Here is a 21,173-nt window from a genome sequence, read left to right as displayed (position 1 = left end):
AGAAGAAGGGACTTGCATGATGTCAACGCAGAGGGACAACAGCAGGACAGAAAAGAATAATATGACGAGCACGGCTGCGATGACGGCCAGGACGACGATGAGCTTGCTGGGACCGGACTCCGTCATCTTGTTGAGCGACAAGGTAACCAGTTGCAGGATGATAACAGCAAGGATGAAGAAGATGACAAGATGGACGATAGACGACGAGCGTGAGGAGAGAGAGAGAGAGAGAGAAAGGAAAGTAAACAAAGATGGGAGGATAAGAAGGCAAGATCATGTTGTTGAGGCAGGAGCGACTGGAGGTATACGGAAGGCGATTCAAAGTGCAGTTGAACACCTCTCCAAGTACATGATTATCCCCGTCGGAACTGAATAGTCTAGCTAATCCAGAGTCAGCTCCAATCCATAGACACGGTGGAATCTGCATATTCTGCCCTGGCACTCCGGAGCTGGTTTCTCAGTCCATCTCGGGTAAAGGATGTCCACGCCAGGACTCCATTCTACACTGTACATCCACGAATGTTACCACACCCGCCCCAGGCACCCACCATTAGCGGTCTTCCGGATGAAAGGAAATACTCTCTTTGGGGAATCTGACACGGCAATGACAACTCGCATTGGACCGGAGGCGAGCAGTCGAAGTCCCTGGCCCACGGCCTGGGGCTGAGCAGGAATACAGGCGAAATCTCTAGGAGTGTAGTATAAAGAGACAGGCAATTGCCAACAGTTCTGGTATTTTTCCTGAAACTCAGAAACCTGGTCTCTTACTGAATCTCTCGCAATCATGATGACTCGCCCGCATCCGCTCAACGTCGGTATCAAGGCCATGGAGATTTACTTCCCCAACCGAGTCAGCTATACTCCAACTCCATTCACGATACCATCTTCCGAAGCTAACCTACTGCAGTATGTTGCCCAATCAGACCTTGAAAAGTTCCTCGGCGCCAGCACAGGAAAAGATACCATTGGATTAGGTCAAACCAACATGAGCTTCTGTGATGACCGCGAGGGTACATGTAATCCATTCCATTCAAATCCACATCACTAACACAGCGTAAGATGTCCACTCTCTCGCTCTCACGGCCGTCTCCTCCCTCCTCCAAAAGTACTGCATCGACCCGCATTCCATCGGCCGCCTCGAAGTCGGCACTGAGTCGATGCTCGACAAGGCCAAGTCCTGCAAGTCCGTGCTGATGCAGCTCTTCGGCACTAACACTGACGTCGAAGGCATCGACACCTTCAACGCCTGCTACGGGGGCACCAGCGCTCTTTTCAACGCCGTGCACTGGATCGAATCTTCTGCGTGGGACGGCCGAGATGCTATCGTCGTGGCGTCCGACATCGCCATCTACAATCAACCAGCTGCACGTCCTACCGGCGGAGCGGGATGCGTGGCTATGTTGGTGGGCCCAAATGCACCGCTTATCCTGGAGCCTGTGCGCGCGTCTCATATGCAGCATACATATGACTTCTACAAGGCCGACTTCAAGTCAGAATATCCACGTATCGAGGGGCATTATTCCTCTCGGTGCTATCTGCAAGCACTGGATGCTTGCTACAGACGGTATAAGGGGAAGACCGCGGCCTTGGATGGAGATTCGAATGCATCAGCTTCTTCGATAGAAGACTTTGACCACTTTGTCTTCCATGCACCAAACTGCAAGCTTGTCGCCAAGGCATATGCGCGCCTTCTGTACAATGATTTCATGGCTGGTCCTGAGAGCTCGACCTTCGGACCTGGGGCTATTCCTTCGATGTTTCGGGGTTTGACTGACGAGGCCTCTCTTGCAGATAAGAGCTTGGAGAAGCTCTTGATTGAATTGAGCAAGGAAAGATTCACCCTGCGTGTGCAGCCCAGCTTGACTGTTCCGACTATGTGCGGGAACATGTACACTGCAGCCGTATGGGCAGGTCTGATCAGCCTTCTCAGCAATGCACCAAGCGGCGAACTTCTGGACAAGCGTATTGGCGTGTTTAGTTTTGGGAGTGGTCTGGCAAGCACCCTGTTTAGCCTGCGGGTTGCCGGTGATGTTCAGGCCATCAAGCAGAACATTGATCTGCATACCCGTCTAGCTGCACGAGTGAGGGTTTCACCGGAGGTTTATGATGAGGTATGCTCTTGTATATATATATATATCGACGACCAGACAACTGATAAATGATAGATGTGCCAGCTTCGGGAGAAAGCGTACCAGCAGAAAGACTACACTCCGGTAGGCGACATTGATACGCTTGTGCCGGGGACGTACTATCTTGTTCAAGTTGACGAGTTGTTTCGGCGGAAGTATGCCGTCAAAGGATAAAATGATCGCCAGAACAGAGAGGCACCAAAACAATTCCGCGTTCGCATTGCCCTATGAAAAAAAAACTTGCTCTGCTAGACCTCAATTGAACATGGGCATAATACACCATCCTACACTCCATGTATGCTGTAGACTAAACTCGAAAACTCCGTCACCAAGCAGCAATTTAGCCTCAGCAACTAAAGCGCTAGATAGATTAAACCCCCACTCGGTAACACATCCGACCACCCAACTGGACTGTATTCCCTGTCGCGATCTACACGTCACTGTCATCAGCCAACCGCCTAAAACCGAAACACTACAGACTCTGTTTCGTGCGATGTCAGATTTAGGGCAGACGAAGGTCGGCGCTCGGGACGGAAGTCTCAGATTTAGGCACGCAGGAGCAAATCGGAATTGCTCGGCTGGCTTTTTCTTTTTTTTTTTTTTTGTCGTGTTTCACCCCTTCGGTCGGATCTATGGCCCGCTGTGGGGCGGTCGCTTGTCATTGTGCTTTATTTGCTTATCCCGAATGTGTTTATGACCGTAGTGAGAAATGGCTACGTATGCCCGCAGCGATTCGTAGATGTGGCTTTTTTGTTTTCTCTACGTGGCCAATTCTGAGCTGAACGTGGACGGCCCCCGAGGCATATGGATAGTATTATGGGAAGTGGGGGGCGAGATTGGGGAGGGGCACTATTAAATGAACAAGGTGTAGCCCTGTCATTTTTTAGGTTACTGACGCGGGGGTAGCGGATTGGGATTGGCTTCACGGCGGTTTTACCGGAGACAACTTAGTCTGGTCGACGATATGTCCTATAATCGCCGTACGGAGCAAACTCGTGTTCCCCATTCCTGCGAGGCTGCAGGTCAATGCACCCTGACCACATGCGCGTGCGCGGGCGAGAAAAAAGCCACAGTTGCACCCTTATGGAGTCTGGATAATACCTCCCCCCCCCCGGCAGGAACCGAGGGGCAAGATTCCAGGGTCAGCTCCGTGCAGCTAGCGGCGCGGCGCGGCACAGGACAGAGAGGGTTCTGGCGGCGTTGGGGCTAAGTTTATTGCCGACTCCATGATAATATTGAATTGTGCACCGTGCGAGATAAGGAAATGACAGGATCATCGCGCCAGTGTGTAATAGAGTGTCGGTCTGGCCAGTCTGGAGGGACAATAGTTCCCAGTAGTTTGCGGGACAGCATCGAATATGAAATTGGGCTCCATCCCGACGGTGCGGGGGAGACTAGGAACAACGTTGTTTAGGGTCGAGAAGTAAGGGGCGGTGATGGCGACATTTCGTGGCCGTGACCCACACTACTGCCGCGATAGGTGTTTAGTCTTCTATCATTCGAGCCGACGGGCACGGGAGAGGTCCTTGCAGGATCTACAGTTCCTTACGCGAGGTGACCGGAGAACTAGCCCAACCTGGCATTTTGAGCTTGGACGGCGGGACACCAGGCGCCAGAGGAGTGGTACTGTGACGGTGTGCACCTAGTTTAATGACTGGAGATATTCTCCGGGCGACTATTGGTGCCAGACCCTGTACCGGTACGGTGTTCCATACTATTGCCCCGGAAGCAAGCAGTTAGGGCTGCTCGACCTGCAGAACGTTGGAACTAACGGCGGGCGGAACAAAGTCTTCGGGGCAGTTGGGACGCAGTGAGTTTGCCCTGAGCTCGGCCAGGAAGGGGGCCGGCCCCCTGATAGGCGAGTTGGGACTAAGCTCGGCAGTGAACTCACTTTGTACATCCACCATGAAATTCCACGGTTGTATTTGCCAGCCGGGTCCCACCGTCCGGGTCAATATCCGGGCTGGGTCTCCATGTGGTCCGGTGCACACTTTCCGAGTCGATCATCAGGGCTTTAGTGCAGGAATTGGAACAGGAAATGGGACCATACACGGCACGGCGGCGGCCGAGATCTTCATACATACTTGGCTTCACTAGACAGGACCTAGGGATAGTTAGGCTCGTGTCGGGGTGTCAACCCTGTTGTGCCCTTCAGATCATCAAATTCGAACTGATTTCGTTCAGCCTTCGGGTTTCTAGCAGCCAGTGAGTCGAGTCTCTCACCCTGACTGGCGTGTGCTTTACGCATCCACTCCCAGTCCGGGATCGTCGCGCGCACCAACCTCAACTGGACGATCCGGCTCTCTTTCTTGTCACCACCTGGCGCACACTTGTCATCGGGCGAAGTGGGCCCCGCTAACTCTGCCGACTGTGCGCTAAGGAAGGGGGGTACACGCACCTTTTTTTTTTCCCTTTCTCTGTTTTTCCTTGTTATCTTGAGCCGCCAACAAGGTTCTCCAAATTCATACCGGCTCCCGCCGGTGGGCCGGTGGACATCGGGCGCGCACTCCAGCTGCCGCCAGTGGATGACCGTGCAATAAACGCAATGAACCCCGAACTGCTTCCGGTATCCATCGACAGTGCCACCGCCGATCCCGGTACACGCGTAACTATTGGACTGCGGAAAGAGAGGGTCTGATCATGGACTCCTCTCTCACGGCCGCGCACAAGTCCTCCCCGATCATCCTCGGGCGAGATCCTTCGTTGCGACTTGCCAGGGTCAATTTCAGATGAGGATGATAATTGACTTCGGCTGATGGTTCCTAAACCCAACCTAGTCCCGCGTTCTCCGCGCGATCTTAGTGAATGTCGTACAGTTCGGACCATGAACTGGGTTGGATGGAGTCCACGTCCGGTGATCGTAATTCCTCTCTTTTGTGGCCTGTCGATCTGGGTTCCTCCTCCGCCGGTTGACCCAAACAAATTATTCCATTTAGCTAATTTGACCTTCTGTTCTTGGACAAGAAAAGAGAGAAAGAAGAGGATCCATTCCCCGTTCTTTCCCCTTGCCCCCTCCGGCCGTCCCGACTTTTCTTCACAAGATTCCTGAACGCCTTGATCTTCACTCTATTTTACCCTTCTCTAACCTCGGCACTTGCAGCGCGATAGATAACCTTGCGCCTGGGTTGCCCTCCGCCCGAGTAGGGGTTTTGACTGTCCAACCAATAATCTTCCTGTCGAGCTCCTCCCCGGCACTACTATGGCTTCATTGGAGCTTCGGTCTCCCCGCAGTTGGTGAAGGGAAGCTCCAGCGATCGGATGGCGTTGGAATTCTCCGGTAACCAGCAATCTTTGATTCCAGCCGTGCTTCATGATCAACGTTCCTTGGGAATTCCTCCTCCCTACTACTACTGCAGGTCGGGGCGCAACATCTAACACCCCCGGACGGTGACAGCTACCTTCTTTTTTCGTTGTCCAGGGGGGCCGTTTTTTTTTTGGTTGTAAGATTCCTTTGGGATTCTGTCTTTCCATCACTATGCAGCCTTCTCCTTTTCGTCACGGCCACAATCCGAGCCCCTATGACCTGCCCCCGGTGCAGTCGGTGACATCGGGTGCCTTGCCGGCTCCCGCTGCGCTACTCTCCGCTCCGCCAAGCAGGCCCGACAGCGGGATGCGCATGGCCCATTTGTTGCAACCTGTACCGCACCAGCCGCTGACGGCCCAGCCGGCGCCAGTCTCATCACCATACGCGCGCTTCTATGACTCTGCTTCGGGTTCTCCCGCAGAAAGTGGCGGCCTGCCTGACGCCCCTCCGCTAGGCTCTGTCCCAGGCGGCCCGGGCCTCTATCAAACCAGCCCCGTCGGCCACCAGCAGACCGCGAGCCAATTGCAGCAGAAGAGAGCCTATCGACAGCGCCGCAAGGATCCCAGCTGTGATGCCTGTCGCGAGCGCAAGGTGAAATGCGACGCCTCGGAATCCGCGAGCTGCACGGAATGTACCAACCGCAAGGTCCGATGTCAGTTTACCAAGGAGACAAACCGCCGCATGTCTTCTATCAAGCAGGTGCAGGATCTAGAGAGACAGCTCCAAAATACCAAGCATCAACTGCATCAACTCAGGTCTGGAATGCTGCGTCCAGATCAGATGGAGGTCGACGAGGCCGGCGGCCAGCCTCTGCTCAAACTACCAGAAATTGATTACCGCCCTGCGCGCCCGTCGGACGCGCCAATCACCCAAGATTTGTCAGAAGTACGGTCTAATTTGCGCCGGTACGGTCGTGGTATCTTGAAGGTTCCTACGCTATACCGACAAGAAGGTGCCAAGTCGTTATTAACCGGCGATACACCTCAACTTCCCTCGAAGAACGTTGCGGATCGGCTCCTGGCGCAATACTTTGCCTGCGTTCACTCGGTGCTCCCGGTACTGCATTGGCCGTCATTTACGAAGGACTACGAGAAAGTCTATGAGTCGGGCTCATTGGTGGGTATCTCGCGCGAATGGGCTGCGATCTTGTTCGGTGTGTTTGGCTGTGGTGTAGTCCACACGCTTGAACCGAAGCGGGAAGAAGAGGGCAAGGAGTATGTGCGCATCTCGACAGGGATCATTGACATCTGGCAAGACAATTTCAACCTCGATCGGGCCCGCGCCGCGCTCTTGGTCAGCATTTTCCTTTACGAAATCAACTCGAAGTCGGCCAGTTGGGTGTGGATTGGGACGGCGGTGCGAGTCGCCCAGGAAATTGGAGTGCACATTAATTCGGGGCCCTGGCCGCCCCTCGAGGGGGAGATGCGGAAACGCTTGTGGTGGGGGTTGTATACCTGGGACAGGTTTGTACTGGCTTTCATTAACAGTCAGACCAGTGTGCTGATACTCTCTCTAGGTTACTGGCTCTTGAACTGGGGAAGCCGGTCTTGATCAACGACCAGGACTGCGACACTGATCTGCCATGCCCCGTGGACGAGCAGTTCATGACAGAGGACGCCGGTATTCTCGAAAGTCAACGGACTACAGCACTATTGGCAACCATCCACGTCGTCCGTTCCATCGGCCAGCTTACACGAACCCTACGATTACCTACAATCAGCCCGGCGACACTCGAGACGTTTGAGCGGCATTTTAACACCTGTCTTGTAACCTTTCCCCCTCAATTCCACCCGAGGAACGACGAATACCTCGATCCTCGATCTCTCGCACCCGTCATCTACCTCCAGAACGCTCGCCTTATTCTCCACCGCCACAACATCTCCCCCTTCAGCTCTTTCGCCGCACGCTCGTCCGCAATGGATTACTGCGTCTCCACATCTCTCGACACAGCCCAACTTCTATCGCGCTGCATGCGGAACCAGTCGGAAGGCGATGACTGGCGGTCTCTCCTCGCGTCGTGCGCAGGAACTCTTTTGTGCACACACGTTTGGCGCTGTATGCTTTTCCTCCTCTTCCGACAGGAATACGCAGGCGCTCTGGCATGCATTCAAGCCAGCGCCGCTATCGGCGGTGCTCGCTCCGTGAATGTGTCCTGCGGCCAGTACCTTTCTTTCTTCCTGCACACTCTCTTGGAACGTCTGCAGCGCGGCGACAGCAGTAGTGACCTAGAACACGACGAGGAGATGTTGGCATATGCTTCCGGCGACATGCAGGGCAGCAGCGATGGTAGCTGGGTCTGGCAGGGCAGTGAGACTGGTTCTCAGCTGGAGGCTATTTCTCCAGTGCTCTCAAACGCTGGAGTTCTCGATCATACTTCTCGGCCGCAAGACATGGAGTGGGAGGGCTGGGAATGGATCGAGAAAACTGTCCAGTATCTTCTCACGGAGCAACAGGCACGTGGACCTTCTGAGCCTCGCGATGTCACCATGGGCCAGCCACAGGAGCCGGCCATGCTTGGCCCCGAGCGAGCACCGTCGGATACATCAGATCAGCGGTCGAGTTCGGCTCATTCACGCATGACCATCGCGAGCATTATTTGAAGTATGTGCTGCGCACATAATTCGTAATACGGTTGGTTTACAACCATTGACGACGTCTTTGTCAACGAGTCTCCATTACTCTTACGCCCCTTTTGATTCGCTGCAAATATTGCATTGCCGATACCATTTTCCGGACAACTGTTTATTGTGCATAATTTATTGGTTTCTTCTTTGTACATATTCTTCAGGACACATACGCTGTTTAATAGCTCTGGTTGATCCCGAGAGATGGACATGGATGACTTTCAAAGGCAAGCGAAAACTAACTCTAGTAGAATATACAAGAGCGAGAAGGCACTCACTTGGGGTACAATACGCCCTGGTTGTTGGTCGTTGGCAGTAACAGGGAGGATAGAAACTTTCTGCAAGATCATGCGGCTACTCTCACAGACGACATGGCATTGCAATTGAATTATAGTTCTGATATTTGGGCTAATTTTGTAACCGAGTCGTTACAATCGGCGCTTTTACTTCTATTATTGGCCACTAGAGATGATAACACCATGACATAGAGCGGGCCGCAAAATGTAGAAGCACCTTGCATATATTTGAACAAACCTGTAACCCTCAGAACATTTCACATTGTCAAAGGCCAGTTGGAGTTGCTCTAGGGCTCGCTAAATATGCCCCTGTATAGATTCTTTTCAACGTGTGCTATAGATTGTCACCATGATATCATCATGACCGGAGTAGTGCCGCAGCGCATAGTTTCCTTTGAACTGAATAGAACAAAAAGTATTGTGCAGTTAACTAAGGTCTTGACCCTGTCTTGTCTACACCGCTTCCATCCAGCATGCCTCTCCACACCGTTAGCATTAACCTCAACAACCCACTGATTGGATTTCCGGACTGATGAAAGAGAACGACAGATCACCCTTCAAGACGGTATCACCGAGTCAGACAAAGATCGGTCTGCCACCTTTCTTATTACTAGTTTGCGAATCGCCCGCTAATTTGCTCCATTTACAGGCTACGATCGCTGGTCTACTCTGCCGGCGGCGAAGTCACCAACGAACATGGCAATCAAATTCAGTGAGTGAGCCCCGGCGCTTTGTGGTTTATCTTAGTGCGGACTCGACTAAGCCTTCGCCGAGTTAGATTCCAAGTCCCCGATAGTTTTGATCTGCACCTCATCACCAAGAATCTGTCCGGTGAAACAACTTCGGATCACCCTTAATCGCGATCGGTAGTGGGTCCTGTAGGATGATCAGAACGGGGCGGCTGTTGTAGTGGCTATTGTTGGAGATTCACATTGCCTGTTGAGCATGAATAAGAACAGGCGCCGGGGGCATCATTTGGCGATCTTTACTTGCGTATATTTAAACTAGAAATTGAACCATCTTCACTCTCTGCTAGGCTTCTTATACAGATCTAGTCCCAATGTCTCACCTACGATAACAGCAACAACAACATCGGCTTCTTCTCTTCCTCCTTGTTCTTGCCAGTATCCATCCTTTTATATTTACAGATAGATAGACTTATCGTCGTCTCTCAATCTTTTCGTTATTTATCTAGACAGCGACTAACCTAGTTGAACACGCCTTCGGCAAGGAGCTTAGGTGCCCCGTAGAACTTCACAAAAGTAAATTAAATTTCTGCTTAGCGGACATGGAATGCAGCGCTGACAGCTGTTCCAGCTCTTACAGGGACGAGCTTCGGGATCCGCGCCAGAGCCTAATCTGATTCGAAATCCCTACCGATTAGATCTTCCCCTAAGCACGGATGTGGGCAAGGGCAGCGACCTCCTAGGATATCCTACGACGCCTGTGACTGGGATTGGGATGAGAAATTCCTGACCAGACTGACGTACGTGTTGTGCCTTTCATAGGGTGTGTACAACTATTAGTATACAACATTTGATCCAGTAAATATCTCGTCCCGAAACGGCAAGAGCCGAGGCTCAGTCACGGTCCACTTTAATTACCAAGGCCTGGAAATCGCCGGCGTCCGGCTCCATAATTGCAACAATACCCTCACCCTCACACACACACACACTCTCTCAAACTATCTCTTCCTCCTATCATACTATCCGCGACCATGGCTAAGCGCGTAACAATCTTTGATCCTCAACCACCGGATCACTCCAAGGCGATCATCGAGAATGTGCTCGATCTGACGCCTGTGGTGGACCTCGGCCCGGTACGACCTTGTCCCAACGGCCCGGATTGAACTTTTGACTGACGCGTGTTTTTGTCTGAGCAGGATGTTTTCACGAACACGCGCCCACTATGGCATCCGCCCGGTGCCCGCGGCATCTACGGCGGCGCCGCCATCGCCCAGTCCCTTGCGGCCGCAATGCGCACCGTCCCGGCCGACTTTGCCGTCCACAGCATGCACTGCTACTTCGTTCTGGCCGGCGATTCCGAGATCCCGATTCTATATCATGTCGAGCGAGTGCGCGATGGCCGCAGCTTTGGCACTCGCACCGTGCAGGCACGTCAGCGGGGCAGGCCCATTTTCACGACAACGCTGAGTTTCAGTCGCGTCGGCAGTGGCGGCGATAAGACTGTTGAGCATGCGGTTCCAATTCCGGATGTTGCGCTCCCCGAGGAGGCGGAGCCGGGCACTCTCAGGGCATTGAGCAATGCGGGCGGTGGACCCTTTGAGTCGAGAAAGGCGGGCATCCTCAACCGTATGTTGTTCTTATTTTTTGAGAAGTCAAGCTCACAATCTACAGGCAATTCCCCCAATCCCGAAGATAAGAAAGTGCGACGATTCATCCGAGCCCGCGGTCATATCTCCGACGAGGGCGGCTATCAAGCCCACCTGTCGGCGCTGGCCTATATCACCGACAGCTACTTCATCGGCACCATCTCCCGAGTGCACGACATCCCCCGATTCTCGTCCCCTGCGGAACTTGAGAAACTTCTCAAGGCATTGAAGAATCCCTCTGATCTCGACGACGAGGATATTACCCGCGCGTTGAAGGAATTGAAGGAGGAAGAAACCTCTGAGCTACGTCGGCGTCTCGAGGGAGCTCTCAATAAGGCTACAAACGGACACAAAGAGAAGGATCATAAGGCAGTTGGCATGATGGTCAGCCTTGATCATTCAATCTATTTCCACAACCCCTGGGCCTTCCGGGCCGATGAGTGGATGTTGACCGAGATGGAAAGCCCGTGGGCCGGGGAAGGGCGCGGTCTGGCGCTTCAGAAGATTTGGTCCAAGGATGGGCTGTTGATTGCGACCTGCACACAAGAGGTATGTTCTTGTTCTGTAGTTTGTGAATTTGAAAACTGACATTTGATTATAGGGCGTAGTGCGGTTAAAGCAGGAAAAGCCGCCGTTGTCGAAGATATAGATGCCCCCTTTCTTATACCCTTAATTCCTGACATATTCTTGTCTTTCCTCCTTTTTTTTGTTTTGAATATAGACGTGAACTATTTGATTTACTGGACAGACCGTTTCTTGTGTAATAAGGCCTGAGTTTCCTATATTTCGAGCTCCCAACTGCCATCTTATTGTATTCTTTCCCCTCAGAAAAAACGTTGCCTCACATTTCTCTAGCCATTCTTACCCGTCTTCGCGGATTAATGGACAACATAACCAAAAAAATCAATCTTGAGCATTTGCACGCGAAATCAGAAAGCCGCCCAACCCATTTTGATATCCCCTTAGCGAATGCAAGAATATAAAAGCAGATTGCCACCCAGCCATTTATTCGAATCTTCAAAGCTCCATCTTCTTTTCTTTTTCATCCCCCCTGGTTGTACAGTCCATTTTTTTCACAATACTGAAGCACCTTCGCTCCCCAAACATCTCGCCCCTTATATTCACTCACATATTCCGGCCAGCTCTTCATCTCCTTGGCCAGATTCTGCAGCTCCTGTATCGGAAGCTCGTCCAGTGCAGTGAGATAAGTCTTCACTCCGAAGACAAGAGCCCCCGTCCGCGGCAGGCGGCGGAAGGTTTGCCTTTCGCGACGAATGAGAATCTCCGACGGCGATGGGTCGCTTAATTCTTTTTCGCAAAGCACGCTGGGCCGGTAGAGAACATCGGACAAGTTCTCGTCACGCCGTTTGACCTCGATGAAATAGTTGGAGCGTTCCATTGGGGACGATGGGGTTAGACGGGCGAGGAATCTGGGTGAAAGGTTAGAGCTAATTAGGGTAAGACTTGATGTTGGGCTAACTTACTTGCTCACGGAGTTGGCGGCTTGTTGATGCCACAATGGTACTGGGTTGTGAAGACGGGAAATCGTCCATCCAATACGTTCTTCCACTGTCCAGCCTACGGGGAAGAGAGTCGCACTGGCTGCTCTGTATGTTTGTTAGTTTGTATTGGGCGATAGAACGGCCTTTTCCAGCACGTACAGGTAATATTCGCCGTCTTCGTTTGTCATAAGAATACTGAGATCTTCCATAGTGAGCCGGACTGCGATCTCCAGTGCATTCTGGGGATCTTGTCCATCGAGTGTAAATTTCTCGCCCGTCAAATGATTCTGGATCCAGCTATCATTTCTATGTCTGAATTTCTCAAAACTATTCGCGAACCGTTCGCATAGAAAGTGTGCAACTTCCTCCAGCGTTTCTTGGCAAGCCTCCAAGGATTCAGGCAGACATTGGAGTACCTGCTTCTTCTTTTCAAAGAGCAGTCGACCGCGTACACGGTGCTCGTCCATATAGTTCTTGTCAATGGTAAGCCAATTCTGGGCGTCGAGCTTGCGGATGTCCATCATGACTCTGTACCGCGCGCGGCCTTTGATGGGCTGTGCTGGGTATGGCGCCATGCGCATGAGATCCGACGATGGGCTGTTAGGCCTTTCATTTTTGGGGGCATTTTGTCTTGTCGAAAGCCACTCGATTAGTGCCGCGTGATATCGTACCACGAGGACAAGAACAAGGATAGGGATCGCCGTGAGCGAAAAGGCTGCCATGTTTCCTCCATGCAGTTCCTTCAAAAGTTAATCTTAAAATAACTCACGACAGTTGTCGGATCCTGGAATATGAAAATGTCTGATCTGCCACGGAAAACACTCCTGGAACCAGCGACATAAATATCTTTGTTTCAAGACGGGCCACCCGAACGGAGGCGGTCCACACCCAGGCTACAAACCAAAGGATATAGATGATCACCAGACGGTAGGCGGGCCAAATTACGTTAGCTCTAGTCAGAAAATGGATAGCTCGAAGGCATGGCGGTTGCATTACACATTCCTGAACCTGGCCGTGCCTGCAGCACTGCTGTGATACGCTCAGGGATTCCCCGCAAAGCAACGCCGCCGTTCGCCTCTTGTGGGCAAAACACCACAAACGCTAGAGGCCCACATGATGGTCTGTGACTTCAGAGAACAGGCCGAGTCCAGACTATGTGTGTGATCCACTGTGTGTCTCGGACGATATGGTTGGAGGAGTGGAGATTGATGGCAAAAGGAAAATACCAATCTAGCCGCGCTTGGAGTCAGCAAGCCTGGTTCGGCGGACTGCCATAGTCGCTAGACATGACGATCTAGGCACATCGGAATTTTAGCTTCATCAATCGTCAAGCTCGCGTAGAGTCTGTCCGTGCGCGATCCCCCTTCGCCCCTCTCGTGAACTTCTAACTAGGATTGCGCCGAGTTGCAATTCGGGAAACAAGCCTCGAGACCTTTTTGTGTTTGGGTACTCGCGGTGAATTTCTTTTCTGGGGAAGCTGATTGGCACCGCGTGAGGCGAAAAAAAAAAAAAAAAAACAAACAAAAAGGAACCAAAATCTGACAAGTTTGATCTGAGTCATGCAGATAATTGCCAGCTGAAGTTCAGCCCCTGGCTGGACAGCCGACGACTGTCATACTGGATACGACTGGCTTAAACCCGGATCTAGTCCTGGTTGAATATCACACCGTCACCAACACTAGGCACATTGCGGGCCTGACGTATCATTCGTTGCTGCTACGAACGGGACCCAGTTTCCTGACTTCCGCGGGGGCCCGATCTTCGATTCGACTGCTAGGATTGACTTTGATGGTGTCGGCGCAGCGTTATTGTTGGCCAGTTGAGGACTCATCTACATAGTCTTGAACTTACGAACTGTGGGCGTCGTACAAAAAAAATAACATTCTGCAACCCCCTGTCTAGCCTACATAATCCTATGTAGAATGATCAAATGTTCGCAAGGGGGAAAACGTCAGAGCTAATCTGTCGATCACCAGGCCCAGAATCAGCTGGAGCCTAACTACTCCACATCCCCCATCTCGGGTTCCCGCTGTAACCGCCTCCCCTGTTTCGCGCAAAGCGCGCTTGCCGCAACCCTCTCTCAGGGTGTGATTATTATTATGGACAGGGAGGGGCTTGTTTTTGAATTGTGGAATCCATGCCATTTGATTTGTCGATTCGTATCATTATCCTCCCATTTGCGCGTTTTGTCGGCATACTTTCTCCCCCCACGCTGTGACCGTCTGCGCTGGAACCCGAGGGCAAACTATGATGTCTGGCATGGTCGATCACTGACAGGAGGCTACAGCACATTATCATTTTGCCACCCAGTATTCGTGCAGCGGGATCTCTGTAGGCCAGATTTGAAACACTATACCGCACTGCTTGAGTCTTAGAACAAGCTAACTGTGAAGGATACTTTGTTTTCCCCGATCGCCACTGAACCATAAAAAGTACCTGCGTGCATTCAACTTGGCTGCGAGAATCGAATAACTGTTATGACCATATGGGAGAATTAGAAGAATTGCTTCCGGTTTTGTGATACTGGGCAGTCAATTCGCTGGTTTGGTTTCCTAAAATACAATTTGAGTAAAAGTCTTCATATGAGAGTGGATAGTACGAGCTCATTACCCTTGCTTTCTTTGCAGATACTACTATATTTGAGCCGATTCAAGTATACAACAACCACTGAGGCTGAAGAGAAGTAGTACAATGTGAACTAATGAGCAAAGTATTAATCTTTAATGTCCCTCAACATTGAACATCAAGATTGCCATTCATCTCGCGGACACTATTGTCGCAACCCTGAGTGCTATCCTAACACTTCTAGTCTGCTTTATCAAGCAAATGTTTGATTTAACCACGACGCCATTGCCTGGAATTGCGCCCCAGGTGGAAGTTTCCAGAGAAAGTCCGTGATCGGCTCGACGTGGAACTCTCGAGGAACCAGGCTAATACTCACATCGGAATGTTCAGCCTATTATTATGGCAAAAGGTTAGTAAACACTTGAAAGATAATCGAGGGTGACTGTATCTTGATCTTAGTTGCAAAAGCTACGACTGAATCCAAAAGCACTTCGTCACCTCCCACTCCAACAAAGGTTCTCGCAACAGGAAGATCCCGCCACCAGCCCGCCGGCACCTGCATAGGGTGACTATACTCGTCTGGTGTAAAATCACCCATCACTGCTTGCGCCCAGAGGCCAAGGGATATTGACGATATGACATCTCGAGCTGCATTCTTTTTGTAGCTCTCATAATGAGTCCGAAAGTCTACCCAGGGTGACAGCAGCATCGCGCCAGCGAGATTTTCACCGAGAGACAATTCCGGCACGCTATCTTCAAGTCTAGGATGAGCCAGACGCGACAAAACCGCCAGAGCAAGATGGGCGCCCGAAGAATCGCCTTGGAGTACGATATCGGATGGTCGTTTCCCCAAGGTCTCAATGGCATATCGTAGAAGGGCAACTGCCTGCTCTAATTGGCGGGGCCATTGAGCACCTGGGGCCAGATCATAGATGAGGAAGAGCACGCCTATGTCTTTGCCGTGATTCTTGAGGTCAGTGGAGAGGGCCTCGACGTGGCTGAAGTGGTTTGGTATAGCGGGGATGCAGTAGCCACCGCCGGGGAGATATATGATGAGTTTATCAGCCTCTGGGTTACCTAACCAGAAAGCTTGGGTGCCATCTGGAAGTTTCAGAATCTTGGGTATGCCCTTGTGTTGTTGCATGTGGTCTTCGTAAGTTTTTAGGACAGAGCCGGCTGGAAGGACATGTCTGCAGATAGACTGGTCACTATTTGCATCTTAAACCGAAACAAAATTGCTTAAAGACAGAATAAAACTCACTGGATCTGCTCTACAGAAAGGTTGTCAAAGAGTGTGCGCACAGAAGAGATTGCTACATGTTTGAAAGCTGTGACACCCCCCTCCTGGCCTCTAAATGGAGCGGTGACAGCAGACCAGACTCCGGTGCCAACTATATGAAAAGCAGTTTTTATGAGGAAACATGTTCGTTCGCTTGCTAAATTGGGGAATGGTTGACGGCTTACAGGACCTCACCACTGCAAACCCTAGTCCGAACCACATGCCCGCCATGAGGAGCGATTGCTTGTTGGCTTGCGTCAAAAAAGGCCAGAGCAACCCTCACTAACTTTGAAGCATCAGGGGAAAAAAGAAAATGAAGAAGGTTGTCCAAACATTTAGTGTAATAAGGGAGAGGGCCTTGGTTGACCTCAAGGAAGATCCGAAAGGAAAGTTTGGCGGGAGCGGGGGGTTGGGACTTTTTAACTACCCCGCTCATCTCTACCTCATCTCTAACTTAGGCTTCCACTGGGGTGCACTCGTACTACGTTGTCCGCACAACAGTATTATCTCAATAGCAACAGGGCCCCGCCTTTCGCTCCAATCGTTCGAATCAGAAATAGGAAGTGAGGGTAACAAAGAGATAAGGATTCACCGTCTCAAAACGCAGTTGAATACGATGAACTCTACCATCGATCCACTTCCTGGGCACCCCACACCTAGCCATGACTAACAGCTGGGGAAACCGAACTTTTTTAAGACCCCAGCCACAGATCTCCGTAACTCAATTCCTTCTGATATTCTACGTGTTTTTGCTGTTAGTGGACTGACTTGACGTCAACCTGTCTGAGCACGATGTCTCAAACAGCGGTTCTCACCCAAACGGAGGCGTCACCCCCGGGGTTCCATGACTCACCGCATCTTCTTGATCAGTCCCAGCTACTCCATGACTCTCGTCGGGGGCCCCGATCCCAAAGCTCGCTATCTTGTGAATATGGTTCTACTGAGAATGTCAGTGAAGACCAGCGCACAAATTTTTCCCGGACCCGTGCGGTCATCCTGATTACGACCTTGACGGGTATCACGTTCGTGGGCAGCATGAGCACGGGGTTGCTGACCATTGGGCTGCCTTTGATTGCAACAGATTTGGGGCTGTCGGAGAATCTACTTTTATGGTAAGCTATTGCCGAACTCTAAACAAAAGATTGATTGAAGAAGATGATCTGACCATAGTCAATGCCTACTTTCCAGGCCGGCATCTGTCTACTCGTGAGCTTTGCACACTGGAACTCAGGGCTTGAAGTGCGCTAACAGTGATAGACTTGCAAATGGATGCTGCCTTCTTCTCGCCGGATCGTTAGCCGATTTCATGGGTAACCGAGTGATCAACCTAATTGGCTGTTTTTTGCTGGGAGCCTTCATTCTGGCTTGCGGTGTAGCCCAAACCGGCATACAGTTGATTCTGTTCCGCACATTCCAAGGCATTGCAACCTCTATGTGTCTGCCTACGGCATTTAGTATCTTGACCGACTCTATGCCAGTGGGTAAACGGCGAAATATCGGATTTGCCTGCCTCGGGCTGGGGCAGCCCTTTGGTTTCTCGGTAGGACTGGTTTTTGGTGGACTTTTCCAAGGAACTTCTCTCAACTGGAGATTTGGATACTACCTCTGTGCCGGCGTCACCATAGCTTTGGCCGTGGTGAATTTTTTCAAATTGCCGAAAGATTCTGATAGAGAGCCGTTCACGTTTGGAAGACTGCGCCGCGAGATTGATTGGATAGGAGTCTTCCTGTCCAGTTCTTCCTTGGGAATAATCTCTTATGTGTTTTCGTAAGTATATCTCTGCATCTCGTCGGTATACATAAGTTGATAAAACCCTCCACACAGCGCCATCACCGACAGCCCATCGAATATTCACAAACCTGAAAACATTGTTCTCCTCTGTGTGGCAGCAGTTATGATCCCTGCATTTCTAGGCTGGATGAACTGGCGCGAAAAGATTGGGAAGCCGGCTTTAATCCCGAATTCGCTTTGGCAAAACACCGCATTCAGCTCGATTTGCGTCATGGTTCTATTCTCGTGGGCTGTGCTGAACGGCATGGAGACGATTCTCAGTCTATTGTGAGTTTTGTCTCATTCGGTGTGCTACAGAAGAGTTCTTCTGCTAACAAGCAGAGCAGCTTCCAAGAAGTTCAAGATCTGCCTGCCATTCAAGCGGCCCTTCGATTCCTCCCCAACATTATAATCGGCATCATCCTCAATCTTGGAACTGGTTTACTGGTGCATCGTCTTCATGCGAATTACCTAGTGGTAGTCAGCTCGGTTCTCAGTGCAGGATCACCACTTCTAATGGCCATAATTGACCCCGAGTGGTCGTGGTGGTATTGTGCCTTTTGGGCTGTGCTTCTGGGACCCCTCTCGGCAGACGGTGAGTATCTTTTGTCTTGTTTCGGCATGCTATTATTGCTAATGGACTGTTAAAATAGTGATCTTTACCGTGGCAAATCTAATCATTACGGACGCCTTCACGCCCAAAACCCAGGGCCTGGCTGGAGCGGTCTTCAACGTTGTTGCTCAGTTTGGAACCTCCATTGGGCTCACTATCTTCGCCATCATCTCTGCTGGTGTGACACAGGGTTCTTCATATGAAAACAAAAGCTCACCCGAAGCGCTCATGTTGGGCTACCGCGCTGTATTCTGGACTTGTTTCGGATTGATGATGGCTGCATGTGGCGTTGGCGCCTGGGGACTACGCAAGGTTGGTAAGGTTGGTTTGAAGAGGGAATGACAACGGATCCCAGAAGCCACCATTTAATCATGGGACCTGGTGGGTAGTTACTAAATGTGTATTAAATAAAACTTTGGACATAGCGATGAAAAATGTTAGACCGTTTGTCCCCAAGAGAGCTATCTGCAGTTCAAAGGACAGCTGTCGAAGAATATTGAGCGTAGAAGTTGAGAGCCAAACGAACATTGTGTTTGTCCTGATGAAAAGTTGAGATCGTGGCTTTGTATAGTATACTAGGAACGGATATAAATACACGCAAAATCTATCAGTGTTCAACCCTAACTCCCTCTACAATTGATAACCTGCTCCTTATCATCATCAACCACAACCACCATCCACACACCCACTTGTCCATTGCTAGCAAATAGAGGTGTACAGTGAATCCATCGATTGCGACCCTCGGCATTGTATCGGGTGGCCCATTTGATGCAAGCGGTCACGCTCCGGCCGCTCATCATAGCTTGGACAAGCTCTTCTTTCACATCTTTCGAGCTGCCAATGCGAGACAGAAAAGAAGATTGTAACATGCCTGGTATCCGGAGCGAAGGCGATGTGAAGAGAATGCGGAGAGAAGGATAAGGTCGGACGAGGAGATACTAAATCTCCTTTTAGCCAAAATCAACATCAGAAGACGGGAAAATGAATCTTACATTCTCATAAGCGCCAGTCAATGAGCCGCGTGACAACGGCGACTTGAAATGACGCGTACGCATGGCCTCTGGGTCGCTGTCCATCGACGATCCTGGTCGCATCCACTTGCGCTGATTGCGCGCGTTAGTTCGGCTATTTATGAGAGGATGGAATAAATCGCCGCCATTGTCCTGTACTGTAGCGAGCTCACGAGGGCTCAATAGCTCGCTCAATCCTTGAAACTCGTCCTTGAATTTTGGTTCCTCTTCTTCTCGTCCTGCAATGTTCTCCTCTGGGTCGCGATATTTTGATTGAAGATCAAGCAATGAATCCATCTGTCCACCTTCCATTGCCAGCCCTGACACATCAATTTGAGCACCAATAAAATACCGAACTTTGCCTTGGCTATCGCATAAGGGTGCGCATTGAAGAAGATTCATAAAAGGGGAACCATCACGACGGCTATAAATTGATTAGCAGTTGATCTGTCCGCAGATTTTTCAAGAAGGCTTACTAGTTGAGAAATAACTCTGAATGGTGCCAGCCTGCTTGAATTGCCTCTCTAATCCGGCGAACACTGTTCTTGTTAGTCTGCGGGCCTTGGAGGAAGCGACAATTGCGACCTAGAACGTAGTCCATGCCATATTGGGTTGTTCGATGAAATTCTGGTATTGTTAGCAATATCCCATAAATCAGCATGAAAAATGCATACCTTCGGACGCAAATATAATAGGATTATCTGGCCTTGATGGATCTGTCAAGCAAAAGACTTCGGCTAAAGCATCCGAAGTCCCCTGAAATTTCATCGGTAGAGTTCCCCTTACTCGCTCTTCGACTATTCTGCTCGTAATGGTGATGCATTTTGAGGTGACGAAAGCAGGCAATTCCTCCGCGGTCAATGCATTCAGTCCGTCCAAGACACGCTGCTCCAAGAGCTTGTTCGATGTTACTCCTACGATGCCCTCACCGACCTGAACTTCCTTTGGGGGAACATCAACGGATAGGCGAACGAGCGCATTCGCATACTCAATTGCTTTAAGGGCCTTGTTGGCATTGAGATAGTATGTTAGAGTAGCCATGGAGCGTGGGCGTTCCTCCAGCAGAAACTCGCGAAATGCCGCTAGGTAGCGCGGATTGTTCAGGATTTTCAACATATGATTCGAAGAAAACATCACGTCCGCGATACGCTCGAGCTTGTGGAGAGGAGCATCGCCGCCCCCGTAAGGTGCAATGAGATCATAGGAAGCGCCCTCCTCATTTTCGGTGACAGGATTAAATTCCTCAGACCCATCAAAGGGATTGGGCTGCTGGAGAAGAGGCAGCTCTCTGGCGCTGCTGACAACAAAGTTGCGCTGCGTATTCTTGACGGAAGGGTTAGGAGTCAGATGCACTGATTCTGCGGTAATAGCATCAAGCCCACTTGCTCGGCTCGGTGAGAGAACTGGAGGCTCTTCAGACATAGGCAAAGCCATTGAAGACGGTGAGGCCATGGTGGAGTCAATGTCATTTGGACGACCGGGAGGTAGAGGGAAGTCACTGAGGAGCCGATCGTTGCTATTCGTATTCCATTAGCTTTTTCTATTTTACTTCGAACCTTGAAAGCTCTAAATTGATGACCCACCGTGGTTGTTGTCCAGACTCACTAGCCCAGTCATGGCAATCATCAGGGAAAGTAGATGTAAATGAACGCAGAGACTCCGTGTCGAAGTTAGCATATCCGGTGTGGAGATACGCGGCAGCCATGATGAGGCTGGCAAAAAAAGCCAGGTAAGAAGTGTACAGGGAGA

At 50.9% G+C, this 21,173-nt stretch overlaps 6 protein-coding genes across 6 annotated transcripts; 4 read left to right on the top strand and 2 right to left on the bottom strand.

Annotated features, from left to right (window-relative positions):
- Positions 1-784: 784 nt before the first annotated feature.
- On the top strand, positions 785-2,303 carry PFLUO_LOCUS1161 (3-hydroxy-3-methylglutaryl coenzyme A synthase; the record flags this gene model as incomplete). Its single annotated transcript, XM_073778173.1, has 3 exons — positions 785-1,010; positions 1,060-2,111; positions 2,166-2,303. 3 exons carry the CDS (start codon positions 785-787, stop codon positions 2,301-2,303), a joined length of 1,416 nt encoding a protein of 471 aa, XP_073635254.1.
- A 3,301-nt stretch (positions 2,304-5,604) lies between these two features.
- PFLUO_LOCUS1160 (uncharacterized protein) lies at positions 5,605-8,033 on the top strand (the record flags this gene model as incomplete). The annotated part of the gene is made up of 2 exons (XM_073778172.1): positions 5,605-6,896; positions 6,950-8,033. The coding sequence occupies 2 exons, from the start codon at positions 5,605-5,607 to the stop codon at positions 8,031-8,033; spliced, it is 2,376 nt and encodes a 791-aa protein (XP_073635253.1).
- A 2,037-nt stretch (positions 8,034-10,070) lies between these two features.
- On the top strand, positions 10,071-11,334 carry PFLUO_LOCUS1159 (acyl-CoA thioesterase; the record flags this gene model as incomplete). Its single annotated transcript, XM_073778171.1, has 4 exons — positions 10,071-10,172; positions 10,236-10,665; positions 10,711-11,234; positions 11,287-11,334. The coding sequence occupies 4 exons, from the start codon at positions 10,071-10,073 to the stop codon at positions 11,332-11,334; spliced, it is 1,104 nt and encodes a 367-aa protein (XP_073635252.1).
- Positions 11,335-11,727: 393 nt separating this feature from the next.
- Positions 11,728-12,768, bottom strand: PFLUO_LOCUS1158 (uncharacterized protein; the record flags this gene model as incomplete). The annotated part of the gene is made up of 3 exons (XM_073778170.1): positions 11,728-12,115; positions 12,170-12,292; positions 12,347-12,768. The coding sequence occupies 3 exons, from the start codon at positions 12,766-12,768 to the stop codon at positions 11,728-11,730; spliced, it is 933 nt and encodes a 310-aa protein (XP_073635251.1).
- A 5,157-nt stretch (positions 12,769-17,925) lies between these two features.
- On the top strand, positions 17,926-18,756 carry PFLUO_LOCUS1157 (uncharacterized protein; the record flags this gene model as incomplete). Its single annotated transcript, XM_073778169.1, has 3 exons — positions 17,926-18,089; positions 18,149-18,396; positions 18,455-18,756. 3 exons carry the CDS (start codon positions 17,926-17,928, stop codon positions 18,754-18,756), a joined length of 714 nt encoding a protein of 237 aa, XP_073635250.1.
- A 1,253-nt stretch (positions 18,757-20,009) lies between these two features.
- Positions 20,010-20,858, bottom strand: PFLUO_LOCUS1156 (uncharacterized protein; the record flags this gene model as incomplete). Its single annotated transcript, XM_073778168.1, has 2 exons — positions 20,010-20,051; positions 20,211-20,858. The coding sequence occupies 2 exons, from the start codon at positions 20,856-20,858 to the stop codon at positions 20,010-20,012; spliced, it is 690 nt and encodes a 229-aa protein (XP_073635249.1).
- Positions 20,859-21,173: the final 315 nt, after the last annotated feature.

Source organism: Penicillium psychrofluorescens (genome assembly GCF_964197705.1).
Source record: "Penicillium psychrofluorescens genome assembly, chromosome: 1".
NCBI lineage: Eukaryota > Fungi > Ascomycota > Eurotiomycetes > Eurotiales > Aspergillaceae > Penicillium > Penicillium psychrofluorescens.
Note: the sequence above shows the minus strand (reverse complement) of the source record. Positions and strands in the feature narration are given on the sequence as shown.